We start from the raw sequence: 19,702 nt of genomic DNA, 5'->3' as shown, positions 1-19,702 counted from the left end.
CAAATGACTCTCTCTTTGTTAGATAGTTCTCATTACATGTATAGAAAGGTGTTTTCAGTAATTTTTTTTTTTATGCTGTATATTAGGTCCTCAGAATTTACTTATCTGATAAACTGGAATCTTGTACTCTTTGACCACCTCCCCTGCCATCTCCTATCCTGCCCACCAACCACTGATCGACTCTTTGTTTCTATGAATTCCATTAATTAAGAGTGATTTTGCATTTGTTTGCCAAACAGTGATATTTACATTTACTCTTGTTTCTGAAGATGTTAAGTTTCCTAATTTCTTAGCCAGTTCTAACTTTTAAATAGAAGAGCATATGAAATTCTGTGGAATCTCAGTAGCTTTTTGCAAAGAAGGAAGAGGTAGGGGTTTATTTATATAGCTTCACCTAGAGTGGAACTGTTTTTTATTCTTGGTTTTTTTATTTTCCAACTTTATAATTGACCTTAAATTTAGAGATAGGAAGAATTTCTTAAGCAGAGAGTTATTTCAAAGACAGTTAGCATTACATTTTAAAACTTTGTTCCTAGTTTTCTGGATAGATTCTGTGTATATGAAAATGTTTATACCAGTTGTAATCCTTTTATTTTTAGGCCAGTGTTCTAGCTTCCAGTTCTGCTGCAGCAGCTGCTACTCTTTCTCTGGCTAATTCCGATGTCTCCCTGCTAAACTACCAGTCAGCTTTGTACCCGTCGTCTGCCGCACCCGTTCCTGGTGTCGCCCAGCAGAGTGTTTCCCTGCAGCCTGGAACCACCCAGATTTGCACTCAGACAGATCCGTTCCAACAAACATTTATAGTATGTCCACCTGCGTTTCAAAGTAAGTGGGGAAACCCTTGTGTTACATGTATCAGACCTACCTGCTTTAGGGAGCTCCTAAGTAGATATCAAGTTGCTTAGTTTTGATCTTTGATAGATTTAAACTCAGTCTCTGATACGAAGATTTCTGAAGAAGGCTGACCTTTTTTATACTGGTTACTGGTCTAATTATGATACTCTCTGATGCATAGGAGTTCACTTACTGTTTCCTTCTTTGAATTGCCTGATACCAGTTTTCTTGTACATTGAGACCTTGTACCAATGTCCTGTATCTGGCATAAACATGTATTTCTCAATGTGCAGAGTATATACATCTTGAAAAAAGTTGTTTGAAACAGAACTGCTGTATACTGAATCGTATTTCCTCTATCATTCCATTATAAAATAAAATTAGTATCCCAAATGAAAAAGTAATTTTATTCAAAAATGTAAAACTCATGTTTAAGAATATAGAAATCTCTTAAGTTATATTCAGAAGTAAAGATCATTATTGAACTGAAAAATTCTACGAGCTGAGGTATTTGTGTGGGGAAGGCATTATTAAGATTATCTGCTTCAGCTTATAAATTATATTGTTCCTACAAATGCCTATCAACAGGAACAGAGTAGCTGAAGAAGGGAACTCTCACCCGATGTGTTACAATAAGATTTTGATTTTCACATTTCCGTCCTTCCTCATTTTCTCATTGTTGTTCAGTGTTCATTGATCTCATGAACCATTTAAAAAATAATTTAAAAAGTTAAATTATTTTTAGGATATATTCTGACAACATCTTGACTTTCCCATTAGAAAGTCAGTGTCAGTGTCCTCTGGAAATAAACCTGGATTCAGGCTACTCTAGCAGTTCATATAGAAGCAGTTAGCATTTTTTATCTTTTTACTTCAGTTACTTATTGACTGTGACTCTCTTGTTTGTTTGGTTTCTGACAGACTCCGAGCAAGCAGAAGGCAAAGAGGGGCTAGGGGAGACTGAGAGATTACCGGGAGGACAGGAGAGCGATAGCGATGTAAACCAGGGAGAAACCACAGGGAGAGCGGAGGAGCAGATTCAAAATCCGTAAATGCAAATTTAGCCTAATTTACCAAATTACTTTTTGCGTGTGCTTCATAGTAAACTCTGTACTTTGGGTTATCATATGTTGAGTGATTCTTCTACTTAGCAAATAGCCATCTCTTCCCCATCACCTTTTCCAAAGTGAGTTTCATTGTAACAATTTTCAGATGTGGGACTCTGAAGTTTTCTGCTGCTTTTCAGATGATATTTAAGAGATGAGGCAGAAGAACTTTTAAAAGGTTCTTTTAACAAAGAAAAATGTAAACAGAAGAGGTAGAAGGGAAAAGTGGTTTAACTGGTTTTGATATAATTAGGTAAGTATAGCTTTAGGAATTTTTTTCCTATATAGGAAGCCTAAATAACCTGAGGAGCTAGGTAGAGCAAATTTTAAAATTTCCAAAGGAAAGGGAGTTTTAGAATAAAGTGATGACAGTGTTGAAAACTGATATGTATTACTACATGTCAGATAATGTTCTAAGTGCTTTTACATGTATTAATTCATTCTCACAACCAACCTTTGGAAGTGGGTTATGTCATTATCCCCAGTTTGTAGGTGAGAAAATTGATCCTGATAACCTCATCTGCCCAGTCTTTTTATGACTGGTTAGTGGTAGAACCACAGTTTGAACCCAGGCAGTGGGGCCCATAGTTTATATATTGTGTTATTCTTTACTATCTTTCAGTATTTCAACTCAAATAGTGGTAAAGAGTTGTCAGTTGATTTACCAGCCATAGCCATATGCTGGTTTCTGCCCAACAGTCCTCTATTACAGGTTTGCGTACTTTTGTTTCACCATGAGCTCTTTTATAAGATGCCTATACTTAGAGGAAAATAGGCCCTCATCATTAGGTAGTTTTATTCTTCTTTCCATACTTTTCATGATTTTTTTGTTTTAATTTAAAGGACTGTGTTCAAAAACAAAAATAGAACTTTACTCCTTTTAGTTCAGGGCTCAGGGAGAGCCTTCCCAAAGTGTTGCCTTTTGTTAATCTTTTGTTTCCACTTAGGGCTTCCCTGAAAAAGCTAGTTTTAAACTATCTTGACTGCTGTGGCTTAGCCTAAGTTACTGTAGCAATCTAATACTTACTTAGAGTCACATTTGTGGGTCGGTATATAAATACTACTTTCTGTAGTATTCCAGTTGACCAAAATAGATACACATTTTGCTCAGTGGAAACTATTATTCTGTAATTTTGTCCTCTTTTATTTCATCATCCTAGGACACAAAGATGAGCTTCTATAGTGAACATTTCTTTCTAAATTTTGTCTCCTCAGTTCCTAACAATTTGTAGGAGGCTATTATAATAATGTAGTTATATTATATATATATATATATATATATATATATATATATACATACATATAATAATGTAGTTAAGCCATGGGGATATAGACAAGAATTTTGATGTTACCTAGCTTTCTAATTAAATAGCATTGCCTTAGGAAGAATGGCTGGTAATTTTTTAAATCTGGATACCTGAATTTGTTCCCTTTTATTTTTATGTAAGTAGCACTTTTAAAAAAGTTATTATTAGAGTATTCTAATTCTTATTTTACTAGTCTCTTTTACTTTGTACATTTGTGGATTGTGTTTTCCTGTTTGACAATTAGTTACTAAGTTACTTAAACTATGAAATGGAAAATTGCTGAAGGCAACATATTAGAGTTTATGAGTTGTGCTCATTTGATACCTCCATAGTAAGTTTCAGAGAAACTAGTTGGTGATAGCCCAGGAAGTGTCATTGACAGAGTATTCTAATTAAAATGGCTATAAGCTCTCTTTTAACAAAAATGCAAGCTTTAGTGAATTAGAGGCATAATAGAAACTTAAATTCTCTACATAGAAAGCTTTGACAGGATAGGTTTAAAAGAAAGCTTTGAAGGTTGTTTTCTCAAGTCTTAACAAAGGGGGAACTATCTTGAGCCCCCTTTTCCCCCAGAATGAGATACTCCTGATTTGTAGGAAACATTTCTTCAACATGTGTACCCAGAGGATAATGAGTAAAACAGTAATGAGATATGGTCATTGTTTTAAAGGCAACAAAAAGGCAACAAAAATTTTCTTGGCTTTCCATTATCTAGGAAAGAGTCTTCTTAGAAAGCTGTTAGTGATGAGAGCAGATTTCTCAAATAAGTACTGAAAAGTGTTTCTGTAAACCACAGTGTCTACTTTCAAAATACTTTTATCCTAGGTATAATTCCTTCAGTTCACATACTAGTTAAGGATAAAATATATGACTAATTTGTGACCTAGGTAATATATTTTTAAGGAGTTGGGTTAAAACATCCCCTTAAAATATTCTAAACAAAAAGATGACTGAGATAAATTATTGAGCTTTTTATAATGTTCCTTATCTAACCAAAAGTAATGAAGTCTTTGTTTTTAATAGAGTATATTTTTAATGATTTTAATTAATTAAAATTAATTTATTTTAATTAATTAAAATTCTTTTTCCATCTTTAGTGGATTAAAAGGTGACTGTGACTTACTAAGCAAGTTGTTTATTTTTGCCTTACTGTTAATGGGAGTGGAATGAGTGTAATGTTTTAAGCTTTGTTGGATAAAAAAAATTTTAGAATTTCCTGAAACTATCCCTCCCCCTATCAAGCATCTTTCTATTGATCTAACCTGAAGGGAATCAAATTTCCCTTTCCTTAACTTCTCAGACTTTGGTGAAATTCTTTGTCTGAAGTGTCTAGAACGAAAACCTGGGTGGTGGATTCTTTGAACTGAAAAGCTAAAAACCAAAAAAACCCCAAACAGGTAGTACCCCCAGGCCTAGCAAAGCAATATAACTGTGATGTTGCTTTTTCCAGCTGGACTGCAAGCAACAGCAAAACACTCTGGATTCCCTGTGAGGATGGATAATGCGGTGCCGATTGTCCCCCAGGCACCTGCTGCTCAGCCACTGCAGATACAGTCGGGGGTTCTCACACAGGTAGGAGCCAGCGCAGCTTGGACACTCAGGAGTGCTGAAGTTCTCTGAAGCACTGTTGAGAATCAGATATTTGGTCCTAGAAAATGAAATTTGCTTTGACCATAAGATCTTTCTTGGTCATATTCAGTGGACTTAAAATGGAACATCTATAATGGAATGATGTACTCATTCCTAACGCTATTGCAGCTCTGCCATTGTCTTCCTTAGACTTATTGACATAAATAGCCAGACTTTGAGAAATCGTCCCCTGAGTAAATTTAATTTTGTGGGATGAAGTTAATCTTTTATCTAAATGCTCTTAAAGTACAACATGTAGCAACACTTAAATTCTAAAAGTAAAAGGTTTCCCTTTTGCTCTCTTAGTGTCCCCTTTACTCTGAGAATTTCATCACAGTTGAGACGTTGGATCATATCAGAATATCTCTTCAAGTAATACATCCCTTCATTCCTTGTGTTTAACTAGGCTGTAGAAAGTTTTAAAACTTTATACCTGCCATGCAAAATGCAACTAAGGTGATCACTAGTGATCGCTTGATCACTAAGGTGATCAAGAACTCATGAAATATTTCTATAAACAACAGATACTATATTTTAAATTCTGTGTGTAAATGTTTGTGGCCCATGACATATAGCAAAATCCTGAAATCCAAACTCCTCATTTTGTGAGCAGGAAGAGGAGAAAGTCTTAATACATGCCGTTGTTAACTGAGTTTTTTAGTAACTCAGTTTCCTGATCCTCTGAATCTGGTCCAAGAAGGATTCCTATATATTTTTTTTGCTTTAGGCCATTGACATTTGACCTAGTTGCCCAGTGCTGTGCGGAGTTGGAGGGGAAAGTTGTGTTTGGTACATGAATTTTAAGTGATGTGAAACTACTGCGTATTGTTGGTAATAACTTGGGGGGGGATGAAAACCCTTCTGAATCCAGATAACCTGCCTCGGTGTTTGTTTCGCTCACCTGCCTAATCTACATTTCAGGGAAGCTGTACACCACTAATGGTAGCAACTCTCCACCCTCAAGTAGCCACCATCACGCCGCAGTACGCGGTGCCTTTTACCCTGAGCTGCGCAGCCGGCCGGCCGGCGCTGGTTGAACAGACTGCGGCTGTACTGGTAATTCCCCTCGCTTGATTGTGTTACTAACGGAGTTTCTTTGGTTTCTTTCTTATTTTTAATTTTTCCTGTTTGTTTCTGTTCTGTTTTTTTCTGGTTTTCTCATTTTTCAAAAGAAATTTTTTTAACTTAGTCTTTGCAGAGGGCATGGAAGCATGTGCCATCTTGTGGCTGTGTTCTTGCTACATCTTTAATGTCTCATTGTTTTCCTCCCTGACATTTGCTGAAGCACTCACTGTTTGACTCTGGTGTTCAGTGTGACTCTGAAAGAGTCAGATCCCTTGGTTCTTCTTTGCCAGCCTAGTGTGATGAAAACTCTTGGTGTAGCCTCAGAAGAGCTTCAGCACTGCTCTCTGTTCTCTGCCCTATCTTTTACCTTCCGAACCTTAAGAATGAAGGAGATGGCCCTTAGTTTGGCCCTGCTACAGGTACCTGGATGGCCAGAATTTGAACTCTTTGGCAAGTTAGCTTCCTTCCTTAACCTACTGTTTTAAGCTTCTAAAAGTTTTGTGCATGTAGAAATGTTTCAGATTCTCTTAATTTATTCCTCAGTTGGTATTAACTTTCCCTCCATGAACCTATGAAGATAACTCTTTGCCACTCATGATCAGTGGCAACTTATACCTTCCATTTAAACATGTTCCCTTTAGAGTCTTTTTAGATCATATTTCATTTTTTGGTTAAAATCAAAGGTGAACTCATTTATAGGGAAATAAATGATTTTATAAATAGGTCTTTATACCAAGGTGAAAATATGATTGAAAAACTTTATGCAAGAATAATGTCTTTGTTATCAAAAGTCATGGAGAAAAGTTATTAAATACAGCATCAAATGTAGTAGTATGGATCTTAGAAATTAGAAAACAAACAGAACTTTGAGGTATATTTCAACATTTGGAACCCTAACAGTGATTTTTGGATGTGTTTTGGTTTTTGGGGGGGAGTTAGAATTATTTATTTGACATCCAGCATTTTATTATTTAAAAATTAAAATCAGATAAGCATTTGAAAACCTATTTGATAGTGTTGAATCCTGATATTTCCCCATCTTTCAAAGTAGCTCTAAATTTCTTTTGTTGTTTCTCAAGGGCTTATGTGAGTGAAAAACACATTTAGAATACATATTTTGATTGCTGGGGTTTGTTTGGTTTTCAGTTTAAAAGTCTGTCACGACCAAAATAATTCCATCATAAGCATAAATGCTGAGTATAAGGGAGTCAGATGAATTTCCAATTTGGAGATCCAAGCCACTGGTTTTAACTTGCACACCTATAGTTTTGAGGTTGCGAATGGTAGTCAACACTTCTCCTTTGCTGCTTCTCTTAAGTTTGCACTAGCCATTTGCTAAGCTTTGCATATTTTTGCTCTTCCTCTGTCAAAACAGTTCGTCGCTTGGAACGCCAGATTTCTGCCTCACGTTGAAATGTTATTTCTTGCTCTGTATTAAACTACATGCTTTGTCTTGTGCAGGTGTTGGCTTATGGAAAGACGCATGGTGTGACTTAACATACTTCTCTTATTTTCTGTTTTGTTTTGTTTTGAATTCTGCTTATGGTAGCAGACGTGTTTGCAGTTTCTCTGATTTGAAGGCTTCTTGTTTGGAACCGGTCTTTGTAACAAGTGGATCTGTTACTTGCAGAAATATTTTTAAAACAGTGTGTTGATGGCGTTGCAGTTTGAAATTCAAGAAACAGAACAATATGTACTCAGGCATTGTAGGTGATTGTACTGTAGAATTCAGGTTTAAAAAGCAGACTTTCAAATCTGTTCCCTTTTTTTAAGGACATGCCACAATTTTCATAAGAAGTACAGAAAACATATTTGTTGATATCTATTGCAAGTGGCATGGCTTGTTAAAAACTACAAATAATGTATTTTGTTTCAGTGATTAGTTTTTATGTCGAGTTATGTTCCTACAAATTACACATATTTTAGGAAACTACTAAAAACAAAATATGGTACTTTGCATCTATTTCTTAAATATTTTTTATTGTCTTTAAAAAAATTCTATCACATGACTATAAATGATGTTTTCTCTTGCTGGCATAAGCTTGTTTGCCAAAGGATTTTGGCCTTTGGTCGTCCACATCTGGCTCCATTTTCCAAGTACTACACTTTTAAAAAGGAACAATTCTTCTCTTTGTTTTATGGGTCAAATTGACCTGATATCTTTTATCTGATTGGCACTCACATTTTTAAATTCCTATTTTTAATCTCAAGGGAGTTGTCTTAACTCTTTCTAGGGACATTTTTAGACCCTTTCCAAAAATATTACTCCAGCATTTAACAAGAGCTTACCTCTTTACTCTGCAGTGCAGTAGAAACTCTTAACCCCAGGGATCTGCCTTTCTTTAATACCCTGGTGGTCAGGTTATAGAGGTGGCCAAGAGAAAGCAGTGCATTCTTTTTCCCTGTTCATGAGACTTGTAACCTTGAGCCCCTCTGACCTTTCTTTTTTAACCTCTGCAAGTTAACAGTCTACAAGGAACTTCTTTTAAGATATGAATTTTTCTTTCATCTAAAAAAAAAAGAAAAAGAAAAAGCCAAGAATGAGTCAAGTCTGGATCTTTTTGTGTGTGTTTCCTTACAGCAGGCTTGGCCTGGAGGAACCCAACAAATTCTCCTGCCTTCCACTTGGCAACAGTTGCCTGGGGTAGCTCTACACAACTCTGTCCAGCCCGCTGCAGTGATCCCAGAGGCCATGGGCAGCGGCCAGCAGCTCGCAGACTGGAGGCAAGTGCCCTGTGTTCCTCTCTGGGAGATTTACAAGGGCAGATCCCTTAGGGTACGGGCACTTGAAGATTTGCTGAGACAGGAAGCAAATAAAGGAAAGGAAAGATTTATCTCTGTGAAATCCTTGAAGAAAAGAATCCATATCAAGCTAGGAGATGGAGTTACAAGAAAATTCAAATATAGGAAAACAGTAGGGTCTAAGTTCAGGAATTGATTTCTTCAGATTTAAAGGAAATCTTATACAATTAGAAACCATACAGTGAAAACCCCCAAAGCCTTATAATCCAGGTGCCCAGCCTTAAATAAAGCCTATTTATTTGGTTGTTTCCATCGCTCTTCGTACCTGTTTGGTCCAGTTTCTGCATGTTTTTGGCATTCACGCTGCTCTTTCTGTTGATACAGGAACGCCCACTCTCATGGCAGCCAGTACAGCACTATCATGCAGCAGCCGTCCTTGCTGACGAACCACGTGACTCTGGCCACTGCTCAGCCCCTTAATGTTGGCGTTGCCCACGTTGTCAGACAGCAACAATCCAGCTCCCTCCCTTCAAAGAAGAATAAGCAGTCTGCTCCAGTTTCTTCTAAGTAAGTCTCTGTTAGGGCTGATAGTTAAACTGCCAGTTTGAGAGAGAAGTTGCCTGGTATTTAGAGTGTGGAGTATAGGCACTTTTGGTATGAAGCAGCAAGAAGCTGCCAAATTGAAAAGTGCTAACCTTTGGGCATGCACACAGAACAGAGGTGTCCTGGTTACACTAATCATTTCTTTCTGCTGCTACTTTGAATCCAGCCTGATTTTGGCTGATGTTTTATTTTTCTGCCTGCTTTACACAGTGAAATTTAACCATGGGGTAAAAAGGCATATAGAAATAAAATCTATATTCTAATTTTGGTGTTCTTGCCCCTGGAAACCCTGGCTAGAGCAGTTAGTTTAGAACTTTTATAGTTAAATGTATTGGCTTAATGATTTAGTAAAAAGAAATCAAAGAGTTCTGGGGAAAAGATATCTATTATAGTTTGAGGGACCAAGCCTGAATGATCTTTCCTGTGACTTTTTCTTGCAGGTCCTCTCTGGATGTTCTGCCATCTCAAGTCTATTCTCTGGTTGGGAGCAGCCCCCTCCGTACCACATCTTCTTATAATTCCCTAGTTCCTGTTCAGGATCAGCATCAGCCAATCATCATTCCAGATACTCCCAGCCCTGCTGTGAGTGTCATCACCATCCGCAGTGACACTGATGAGGAAGAGGACAACAAATATAAGCCCAATAGGTAAGAGAGGTGAAAGTTTCCCTGGCTCTGTGACTCCTGGCTCTTGGTCTTAGTCTATTGGCTTCAGACTAGTGGCTGTGAAAGGAATTGCCCTTCCAAAAAGGGCAATTTTTTTTCCCCCATTTATTTTTATTAGTTGGAGGCTAATAAAAAGGGCAATTTTGGAAGCATGGCCTTTCGTGACTGAGCCAGAACACTGAAGTTTCCATCACTGAACACTGTCAGGTTTTCTTTAATATTACTTATGTTCATCAGTTAAGTCATTCGTTCAGTTACATTTGATGGTTACTCAAGCTACTCTGGCTTAGAATGCACATTATATACTACAGACATGATTCCCTGCTTTTAAGGAACTTCAAAGTCTGGAAACATACTGTAACAGAAGCATATAAACAATAGTTGATTGGAACAAGTTGGAAAATATGAGATTATTTGAAATTCATGTAATTTTTTATGTGAACAGACCTCTTTGGAAGAGGTAGAGCTTTAAGTAGGGCTGCCTTCTTTCCCACCCACTGCTACGTGATCATTCAGCTTAAGAATTTAAGTACCAGATTGTTTCCTTTTATCCCAACACCTTAATCCAAGTCCTTAATTGAGTAGTGAACTAAGAGAGAGTGGATACGTTTAAGGACTGTGATACACACCTCTCTTGGTCTGAGCATAGTCAGTTGCCTTGATGGTTCTGTGTTCCTTTTCATTGGGTTTTTGGTGTTAGGCATATAGAAGAGGTGATAACTGTTTTGAGAGTGGTCATTGAACTGATTTGGGGAAGAAAAAAGTAAATTTTCCACATAATAATGACAAAAATTACATAACCAGTAGGATTGCTTTGACTGGAGCAAAGCCTATTTAAAATTAAGGAAAAAGTAAAAGTAGTAAGGTAGGGATCAGTTTGTGAAGAAACTTTTTAAAAAAGACCTATAGTGAAAAGTTTAGTTAGATACAATAAGGAACTGCTTAGAGTCTAGCAGGGTGATATGAAAAAAAAGTGGTGTTTGAAGAATACTGTTGAAATTACTGTGAATAGGAATGGCTAAGAGGCAACATAGAATAGTTAAAAGTGTATACTTCGGAGTCCAGGACAGATTGTCCTGGATCTGAATCCTGTCTTCACCACGTACCACTTGTATGACTGCAGTCAAGTTTCTTAATCTCCCTCTGCCTCAGTTTCCTTCTCTGCAAAACGCGGATTGAGTACCTGCTTCATGGAAGTGTTGTGAGGATTCAGTGAGATACATGTAGAGTGTAAGAATAGTGTTTGACGCATAAAAAACATTCAGAAATTTGTTGCCACAATGATTATCATCATTGCTGTTATGGGAGGACTGGAGACTAGCAAAGAAACATTGCTATAAGAAGGTTGAATTTGCATGTGTTTTTCTTCTCCTCAGCTCTGGCCTGAAGGCAAGGTCTAATGTCATCAGTTACGTCACTGTCAATGATTCTCCAGACTCTGACTCTTCCTTGAGCAGCCCGTACTCCACTGAGACTCTGAGTGCTCTCCGGGGCAATAGTGGGCCCCTTCCGGAGGGGCCTGGCAGAGTCGTGGGAGATGGCCCTGGCACCCGCACCATCATCGTACCTCCACTGAAAACTCAGCTTGGTGACTGCACTGTAGCAACCCAGGCCTCAGGTGAGTATTGTCACAGCTGGAGTTGAATTCTTTAATGTGTGTATCCTTAGGACACACATCCCTGCGCGATCCCTGGGTCAGGAAGATCCCCTGGAGAGGGAACTGGCAACCCACTCCAGGATTCTGCCTGGGAAATCCCAGGGACAGAAGTCCATGAGATTGCAAAGAAACAGACCCGACTGAGCAACGAAACAGCAGCAACAGCTTGTGCCGGTGGTACAGACTAGTGGTGTAGATTCCCTAAAATTTTCCTAATTCAGGAATCAGTTCCTTGTAATAGGAAATTATTTTTTTGCCATCAGTTTTTATTTCCCTGTGTTCATTTTGCTTGGATTAGTATAAAAATGAGCTTGTGGTCTCAGAAATGTACTCACTGTTGTTGATGGAAGAAGGTAGATAAGACATATGTTGGGTGGCATGGAGAATTAGCAGGCAGTTTTTTTTCTTTTTTTTTTTTGCCACGGGTGATTCAAATTTGATGGTCCAGAAATGGGGTAATATTGAATCCTGATAATATTAAAAATGATTACAAAAGCTTTTTTGGAAAGCAGTAGGTACTTTAGATCTTTTCTTACCCAGTGGCATACCAGTGATGCTTTTGTGGCTTGTATTATCAACCAAATTACCTCCATCTTTTTTTGTTCTGTTATGCTGGGGTTAGGCTTCCTGGTTTAGTTATTGGGTAATGAAATGCAAACTGTAGTAACAAACCCCAGTTTTCCTGGCTTAACATGATAGAAATTTTCTCCTTATTCACATGAGTTCCCAGTGTTCCTGGTTGGTAGGCCTGCAGTAAGTCAGGGATTACAGCCTTGGAATCCTGAGTATCCGGTCAGAAGGGGGAAGGAAGTATGGAGGGGGCACACACAGTGGTAACCTCTTCAGCCCCGGAAATAGTGAAAACTCATCACATGGCCCCACCTAGAAGCAGGGGGGCCCAGAAAACATAGTCCTTGTCTAGGCAGCTCTTTTTCAGTGGCAACTTTATACTCTCTTTATAGAGAGGCCTGTGAATTTTTGGCATCAATATAGCCATGCCTTCCATACTTTTATAACTTAATATTTTACTGTGAATTATACTACTACTAGAGACATAAGCAGGGTTCTAGTTTGAGGGTGACATGTGGTTCTGCTCCTCAGAAGTAACTGTCCACTGCAGACAGGGCAAAACTTCCTCCTGCCAAGCTGTGCTGAGTTGCTTCCGTCATGTCCGACTCTGCAACCCTATGGACTCTATCACCAGGTTCCTGTGTCCATGAAATTCTCTAGGCAGGAATACCGGCGTGGGTTGCCATTTCCTCCTCCAAGGGATCTTTCTGACCCGGGGCTCAAACCCAGGACTCCTGCATTGGCAGGCGTATTCTTTACTACCAAGCCACTGGGGGACCCCTGAGCAGCATTACTGGGGGCTCTGCCCTGTACTGGGTCCAGAGAAAACAGTGACTCCACCAGTCACTGAATATGTGCTCCAGTTTTCCTCATGAGGCCACAGAAGGAAGCAAGATTTTGAAAACTGATCATGCTTATATTCAGCTGTAGTTTCTTAGAATTTCAAGACAGTGAATGCCCAACAAGATACAATCTTGCCTTCCTTTAAACCCCTTTGACACCTTAATGTTCTGCAGTATTACCAGTATCTTACTCAGCTTCACATTATCATTTCTGTTCTTGTTTAATTCCTTCATACATAAAACCCTACGCTTCTTGGGAGCAGGGTCTGTTCTTACTTGTGTTATATTTCTAATAGCACCTTAACACATTACTGGCGATCAGATACTATTTACTGAAGTGACCCTTCTGAAGACCCTCTTGGAGCTCTATAGGAAGACAAAAAGGGTTAATATAGTTTTTGTTCCTCTGGTATAAATGTAATTGAGGAAATAAGATACACATGAAACCTTAACTCTTGCAAACCTCATACAGACATGGACTGATTAATGTGATGCCATGTGAGGTTTAGTTCAGTGATACTAAGCCCATGTCTGCTCATAACTAAGGCCTGACTGACCCTTTTTTTAGGTCTCCTGAGCAGTAAGACCAAGCCAGTGGCTTCAGTGAGTGGGCAGTCATCTGGATGCTGTATCACCCCCACAGGGTACCGAGCTCAACGCGGGGGGACCAGTGCAGCGCAGCCACTCAACCTTAGCCAGGTAAGCGCTAGGGGCTGCTGCTTTCTGTTTGGGACCCCCCCTATTGTTGCTTTCTGGAGAAACCCGCTTCTGGCTGGATTGCTGAATAAAGCCAAATGAAGCACCTTTTGTGTTAAACAGCTTGGTGTTCCATGTCCCGCATCGTATCTGCATGTGCTGTGTCTCTTTATTCCCTCTGTGAGTGTGTTCAGGGTATACGATCCAGGTTTTCCATCAGACCTCCCGAGTTTGTCCTGGATGATTAGAGAAATGTCTGGAATTTAGAAAGCACCGAGGATACTTTAGTCCGTGCCTAGTTCTGCACCATCACCAGCGTTGAGACCAGATTCTCTTCTTTCATCTCCTGGGTCATAAATAACTTGAGCCTCATACTGTTTACTTGAAGCAAGGGACAGTGAAAAGCTGTCTATACACTTAATCTACTGGTTCTAGTCTTACATGTTGCTCGAGTCTGGTGTTTGGGGCTCTTTTCCCTGCATCTGATCTTCTGATGGGTGGGGAGGGTCCCTACTCTATTTGTGTTCACTTTTTCCTCAGCTAAAATTCTGGTGCTTGTATGAAAGCTATTAGCAGTGAGAAAGTGTACCTGTGAGGGTGTAACTGTGGGTTTGTGTGCACGTGTGTGTGTGAGAGAGAGAGCACATGCAAGTGCAGATGTACGTTCGAGTTAGTGCGTGTGTTTTAGGCACCACAATTCAAGAGGGATGTGAAGAACTTAGAGGAGAACAAAAGAAACAATGGCAAGGAAGAGAGGTTAGGGAAGATTCAAAGTCACTGACGCCAGAATAGGGTGAGTTGAGTCGACAGTTACTCGCTTGTAGGAGTGGGTAACCCCTGTGAACTCTTTATTTCCCCCTTTCCTCTGTCATACTGGAGAGCAAACCGCTGCTGTTTGGGCTGGGTTAGGATCTGTTCTGCCAGGAGGCAGAGGGATGGATGGCCGCCTTCTGACAGCATTGCCAGTCTGGGAGATCTGTGCTCTGGCAGCCCAGAAGCAGTTTATGTTAGAACCTCAACTCTCAAAATTGACCATTAGTGACCTCAAGATTGCTCACTCCCTTCTCCCTCCTTCCAGAACCAGCAGTCATCATCAGCTCCAACCTCGCAGGAGAGAAGCGGCAACCCTGCCCCCCGCAGGCAGCAGGCATTTGTGGCCCCGCTCTCCCAGGCCCCCTACGCCTTCCAGCATGGCAGCCCACTGCACTCGACGGGGCACCCCCATCTGGCCCCAGCCCCCGCTCACCTGCCGAGCCAGCCTCATCTGTATACGTACGCTGCCCCCACCTCTGCTGCTGCACTGGGCTCCACCACCTCCATTGCTCATCTCTTCTCCCCCCAGGGCTCCTCGAGGCACGCTGCGGCCTATACCACCCACCCGAGCACTCTGGTGCACCAGGTCCCTGTCAGCGTTGGGCCCAGTCTCCTCACTTCTGCCAGCGTGGCCCCTGCGCAGTACCAACACCAGTTTGCCACCCAGTCTTACATTGGGTCTTCCCGAGGCTCAGCCATTTACACTGGATACCCACTGAGTCCCACCAAGATCAGCCAGTATTCTTACTTGTAGTTGGTGAGCATAAGGGAGGGGAGGGGCCCGAGTTCTCAGTGGGCTGTCATGAGCCCCTCCCTTACCCTCTCCTGAAACTCCTTAGCCAGCAACTTGCTCCACAGGGGCCCACTGAAGCAGAAGGCTTTTCTCTGGGGACCCTGTCTCAGTATTGACTGCATTGTTGTAGTCTCCCAAAGTCTGCCCTGTTTTTTAATTCTTTATTTTTGTGACAGCATTTTTGGTATTTGGAAGAGTTCAGATGCCCATCGTCTGCAGTTACCAAGGAAGAGAGATCATTCTGAAGTTACCTTTGAATAATATTTTCCCTCTCTGACTTGATTTCTATAAATGCTTTTAAAAACAAGTGAAGTATCTCTTTATTTAACTTTATTTTATTGTAATTCCTGGTCAGAGGAAAAATGCTGATAGGAGGACTTGAAATCTGGTAACAAGTAAGGAAAGGAAAACCATTGCTTTCTGCTTGTTTAAAAACCAAGACTTAATTGCTTCTCTTAAGAGCAGCTTGCACAAGTCTGTATTTTACTGTCTCGCATTTCTCCTCGGAATTTTACCTTTGCTAATGGGACATTTAAGCTTACAGTGTTTTAGTATTGTTTTCATGTCATGTTATATTTAGTGGGAAATTTTTATTTTTGCTGAACTGGTTACATACTACTCTGTGTTACTATTGGGATTCTCTCAGTTGCTCCTGTGTTTATTATAAAGTAGTGTTAAAAAGGCAGCTCACCATTTGCTGGTAACTTAGTGTGGGAGAATCCATACCTACCGTGAAAGCACCTGGTGTTCTCTTTAAATGAAGCCCTGTGCATTCTTTTTAAATTATTTTAAAAAAGTCTTTCTCTGATTCAGCTTAAATTTTATTCTTGGAAAAGCCATTAAGGTGGTTATTATTGTATGGTGATGGTTGTTTTATTATATGCAAACTCTCTTTGTATTATGTGATACTGGCATTGATGAGCTTTGCCTGAAGATTAGTATGAATTTTCAATAATACACCTCTTTCTCTCTTTGCCTCATCTCTCCCTTTGTTCTATGTGATTTATTTGGGGAGAAAGCTAAAGGATCTGAAATCAGATAAGAACGTTGTGTATAGCTTTTATACTTAAAAGTAGCTTTCTTTGTATGCCAGCAGCAAATTGAATGCTCTCTTACTAAGACTTATATAATAAGTGCATGTAGGAATTGCAAAAAATATTTTAAAAATTTATTACTGAATTTAAAAATATTTTAGAAGTTTTGTAATGGTGGTGTTTTAATATTTTGCATAATTAAATATGTACATACTGATTAGAAGACTATAACAAGCAATTTTTCCTGCTAACCCAAAATGTTATTTGTAATCAAATGTGTAGTGATTACACTTGAATTGTGTATTTAGTGTGTATCTGATCCTCCAGTGTTACCCCGGAGATGAAATTGATGTCTCCATTGTATTTAAACCAAAATGAACTGATACTTGTTGGAATGTATGTGAACTAATTGCGATTATAATAGAGCATATTACTGTAGTGCTGAGTGAGCAGGGGCATTGCCTGCAAGGAGAGGAGACCCTTGGAATTGTTTTGCACAGGTGTGTCTGGTGAGGAGTTGTTCAGTGTGTGTCTCTTCCTTCCCTTTCTCCTCCTTCCCTTATTGTAGTGCCTTATATGATAATGTAGTGGTTCATAGAGTTTACAGTGAGCTTGCCTTAGGACGGACCAGCAAGCCCCCGTGGACCCAAAGCTGTTCACCGGGATTTATCAGAACAGGATTAGTAGCTGTGTTGTGTATATGCATTGTTCTCAGTTTCCCTGCCGACATTGGAAAATAAAAATAGTAGCTTCTCTTTTTTACCACCACCTCTACCCCTTTCTGTTTTGGATTCTCAGCTGAGTTCTCACAGAAGCATTTTCCCCATGTGGCTCTCTCACTGTGCATTGCTACCTTGCTTCTGTGAGAATTTAGGAAGCAGGTGAGAGGAGTCGAGTCAATATTAAATATGCATCCCCCCCATTTTTTTAAGTAAGTGCAATCACTTTTAGATGATTTATTTTTTCCTTTTCCCATGTGGCAGTCCTTCCTGCGAATAGTCGACATTCCTAGTAAAATATTTGCTTGTTGAAAAAAACACGTAACAGATGTGTTTATACCAAAGAGCCTGTTGTATTGCTTACCATGTCCCCAATACTATGAGGAGGAGTTTTGTGATGCCGCTGGTGACAGGGAACTCGCAGAAAGGTTTCTTAACCGGTGAAGAATATTAAGAAGGAACCAAAGCCTGTTGAGTTATTGGGCTTCTGAGGTTTCTTTTTAACAACTTCTGTATTCTTGGGGCCCTTCAAACTGTGAAATTGTCCTTGTACTCTCAGCTCCTGCACGGATCTGGGTCAAGAAGAGGGTACTGGGGATGGCAAAGTTCCTGCCCGTAAAAGATTTGGGGGAAGAAGGTTAACCCTAAGATGTGGATGTGTTCCATCTGAACTGAAGGTTATAGATTTGAGGGATACGTCTAGGACTGGTTCTTTGTAGAGATGGTGTCAAGGAGGTGCAGGATGGAGATGGGAGATTTCATGGGACCTGGTCAGCAAGCTCTGAACCAGGTTGAACACCGAGGAGCTGTCAAGGTATTTGGAATTTCTTCATTGGAAGGAGGAAGGGCTTTCAGGATGGGGCAGATAGTCAGAACAGCCTACCAGGAACATGTTGGTGTTTTTCTGCTTTCTTTTCATCATTATTTTGAGCTGTTTTCAGCACTGTATTGGTCAGGATACCCAAGCAGTTTGTACAGTTTCTGTCACGAGTATTATACAGTTTTCTGTGTCAGCGTGGTTGATCTTTATGTCTCTTTTTGCCAAACACATTCTCATTTTCTAGCTCAAAGGCAGATCTGTGGAAACTTTTTTTGTTTCTTATCTTTCCTCTACAAGGGATAAGTTTTGTTGTTTTTGTAAGAAATGAGATGCGGGGGGTGGGGGGGGACACACAAAACACTCCACTCCTGCGCCGCCCCCCCACCTTCAGTCCAGTAAGTGGATACCACTTAAGATAGGAGTCTTCATGGGGAGAAGACATTAATACCCAGAGCTTATAGTGTTACCATAGTCACCTTACTAGCAGTGTGTGGCTTTAAGAATTTTAGAGATCTTCAGTCTTAATTTTGCAAATTGGCGTTTCAGATTTACCAAGATGAAATGCATCTGTGTCTGCTGAATGCGTATATGCTCAATGTGGCTTAGATTCTGTCTCTGGGGCTTAACATTGCTGGCCCTGACAGGATGAGGGAAGCCCCGTAATAAAGTGAGCAGCTGGCCCCGGTCACAGAGGCCTGACCTCAGACCGGCTTAAGACTTTAAGTCCTCTCAGAACTTGTATTTCCAACTTCCCCACTTCAGGGGGGAGAGAGAAAGTGGGAAGGTGCAGCCCCTCTAGGCTCATCAGGCTCACCAACACTCCAGAGTTGGTCAGTGCTCAGCTAAAACCCCAGTCCCAGGAATGAGAACACCATTTAAACAGTTCTGGCCATCCATCGTCCTCCACTGGAGGGGCTAGCTTGACTGCCCTTAGCCAGGCAAGTGCAGTAACGTGTGTTTTATTCAGCATTATTACGCAGAAACCCACTGGTTAGGATGGTTTGTTTTAGGATAGGAAATGAAATTGCCTCTCAGTGACAGGAATGACCCAAGCCTGCTTCCTATTTCAATTTTTTTTTTTAAACTGATGGATGGTGCAGCATGTCTACATGGTTGTTTGTTGCTAAACTTTATATAATGTGTGGTTTTGATTCAGCTTGAAAAATAATCTCACTACATGTAGCAGTACATTTTATGTACATTATATGTAACGTTAGTATTTCTGCTTTGAATCCTTGATATTGCAATGGAATTCCAACTTTATTAAATGTATTTGATATGCTAGTTATTGTGTGCGATTTAAACTTTTTTTGCTTTCTCCCTTTTCTGGTTGTGCGCTTCCTTTTACAACAAGCCTCTAGAAACAGTTTCTGAGAATTACTGAGCTATGTTTGTAATGCAGATGTACTTAGGGAGTATGTAAAATAATCATTTTAACAAACAAAAAAAAATAGATATTTAAAATTTAATACTAACTACGGGAAAAGGGTCCATTGTGTAAAACATAGTTTATCTTTGGATTCAATGTTTGTCTTTGGTTTTACAAAGTAGCTTGTATTTTCAGTATTTTCTACATAATATGGTAAAATGTAGAGCAATTGCAATGCATCAATAAAATGGGTAAATTTTCTGATTCATGTGACTGGTTTTGACTTATATTACAAGGGTGCAAAGAGGATCAACAATGGCATCTTTGGAGTGGCTGAATACGTTGCATCTGAAGACTGGTAGAATGTTAGAGACAAGTTCCTTATTCATACAAGTCTCCACAGCAGAACTGACTAGGGCCTGGTAGGGGACACTTCCC

At 39.8% G+C, this 19,702-nt stretch overlaps 1 protein-coding gene across 2 annotated transcripts in view; it reads left to right on the top strand.

Annotated features, from left to right (window-relative positions):
* HIPK1 (homeodomain interacting protein kinase 1) overlaps window positions 1-19,532 on the top strand; it is a 52,489-nt gene extending 32,957 nt beyond the window's left edge. The window contains exons 8-16 of one of the 2 annotated variants that reach the window (XM_065906667.1): window positions 600-825; window positions 4,698-4,819; window positions 5,798-5,932; window positions 8,526-8,665; window positions 9,068-9,250; window positions 9,727-9,933; window positions 11,328-11,569; window positions 13,589-13,719; window positions 14,795-19,532. In XM_065906667.1, coding sequence (XP_065762739.1) covers window positions 600-825; window positions 4,698-4,819; window positions 5,798-5,932; window positions 8,526-8,665; window positions 9,068-9,250; window positions 9,727-9,933; window positions 11,328-11,569; window positions 13,589-13,719; window positions 14,795-15,283 — 1,875 coding nt within the window. In that variant the 3' untranslated portion in view covers window positions 15,284-19,532. Of the gene's footprint in view, window positions 1-599; window positions 826-4,697; window positions 4,820-5,797; window positions 5,933-8,522; window positions 8,666-9,067; window positions 9,251-9,726; window positions 9,934-11,327; window positions 11,570-13,588; window positions 13,720-14,794 lie in introns of both variants that reach the window. The other variant, XM_065906660.1, reaches the window with a different exon arrangement.
* Window positions 19,533-19,702: the final 170 nt, after the last annotated feature.

This window comes from Muntiacus reevesi, chromosome 1 (genome assembly GCF_963930625.1).
Source record: "Muntiacus reevesi chromosome 1, mMunRee1.1, whole genome shotgun sequence".
In the NCBI taxonomy this organism is placed as follows: domain Eukaryota; kingdom Metazoa; phylum Chordata; class Mammalia; order Artiodactyla; family Cervidae; genus Muntiacus; species Muntiacus reevesi.
The sequence above is the reverse complement of the archived record's forward strand: the minus strand, read 5'-3'. Positions and strand labels throughout refer to the sequence as shown.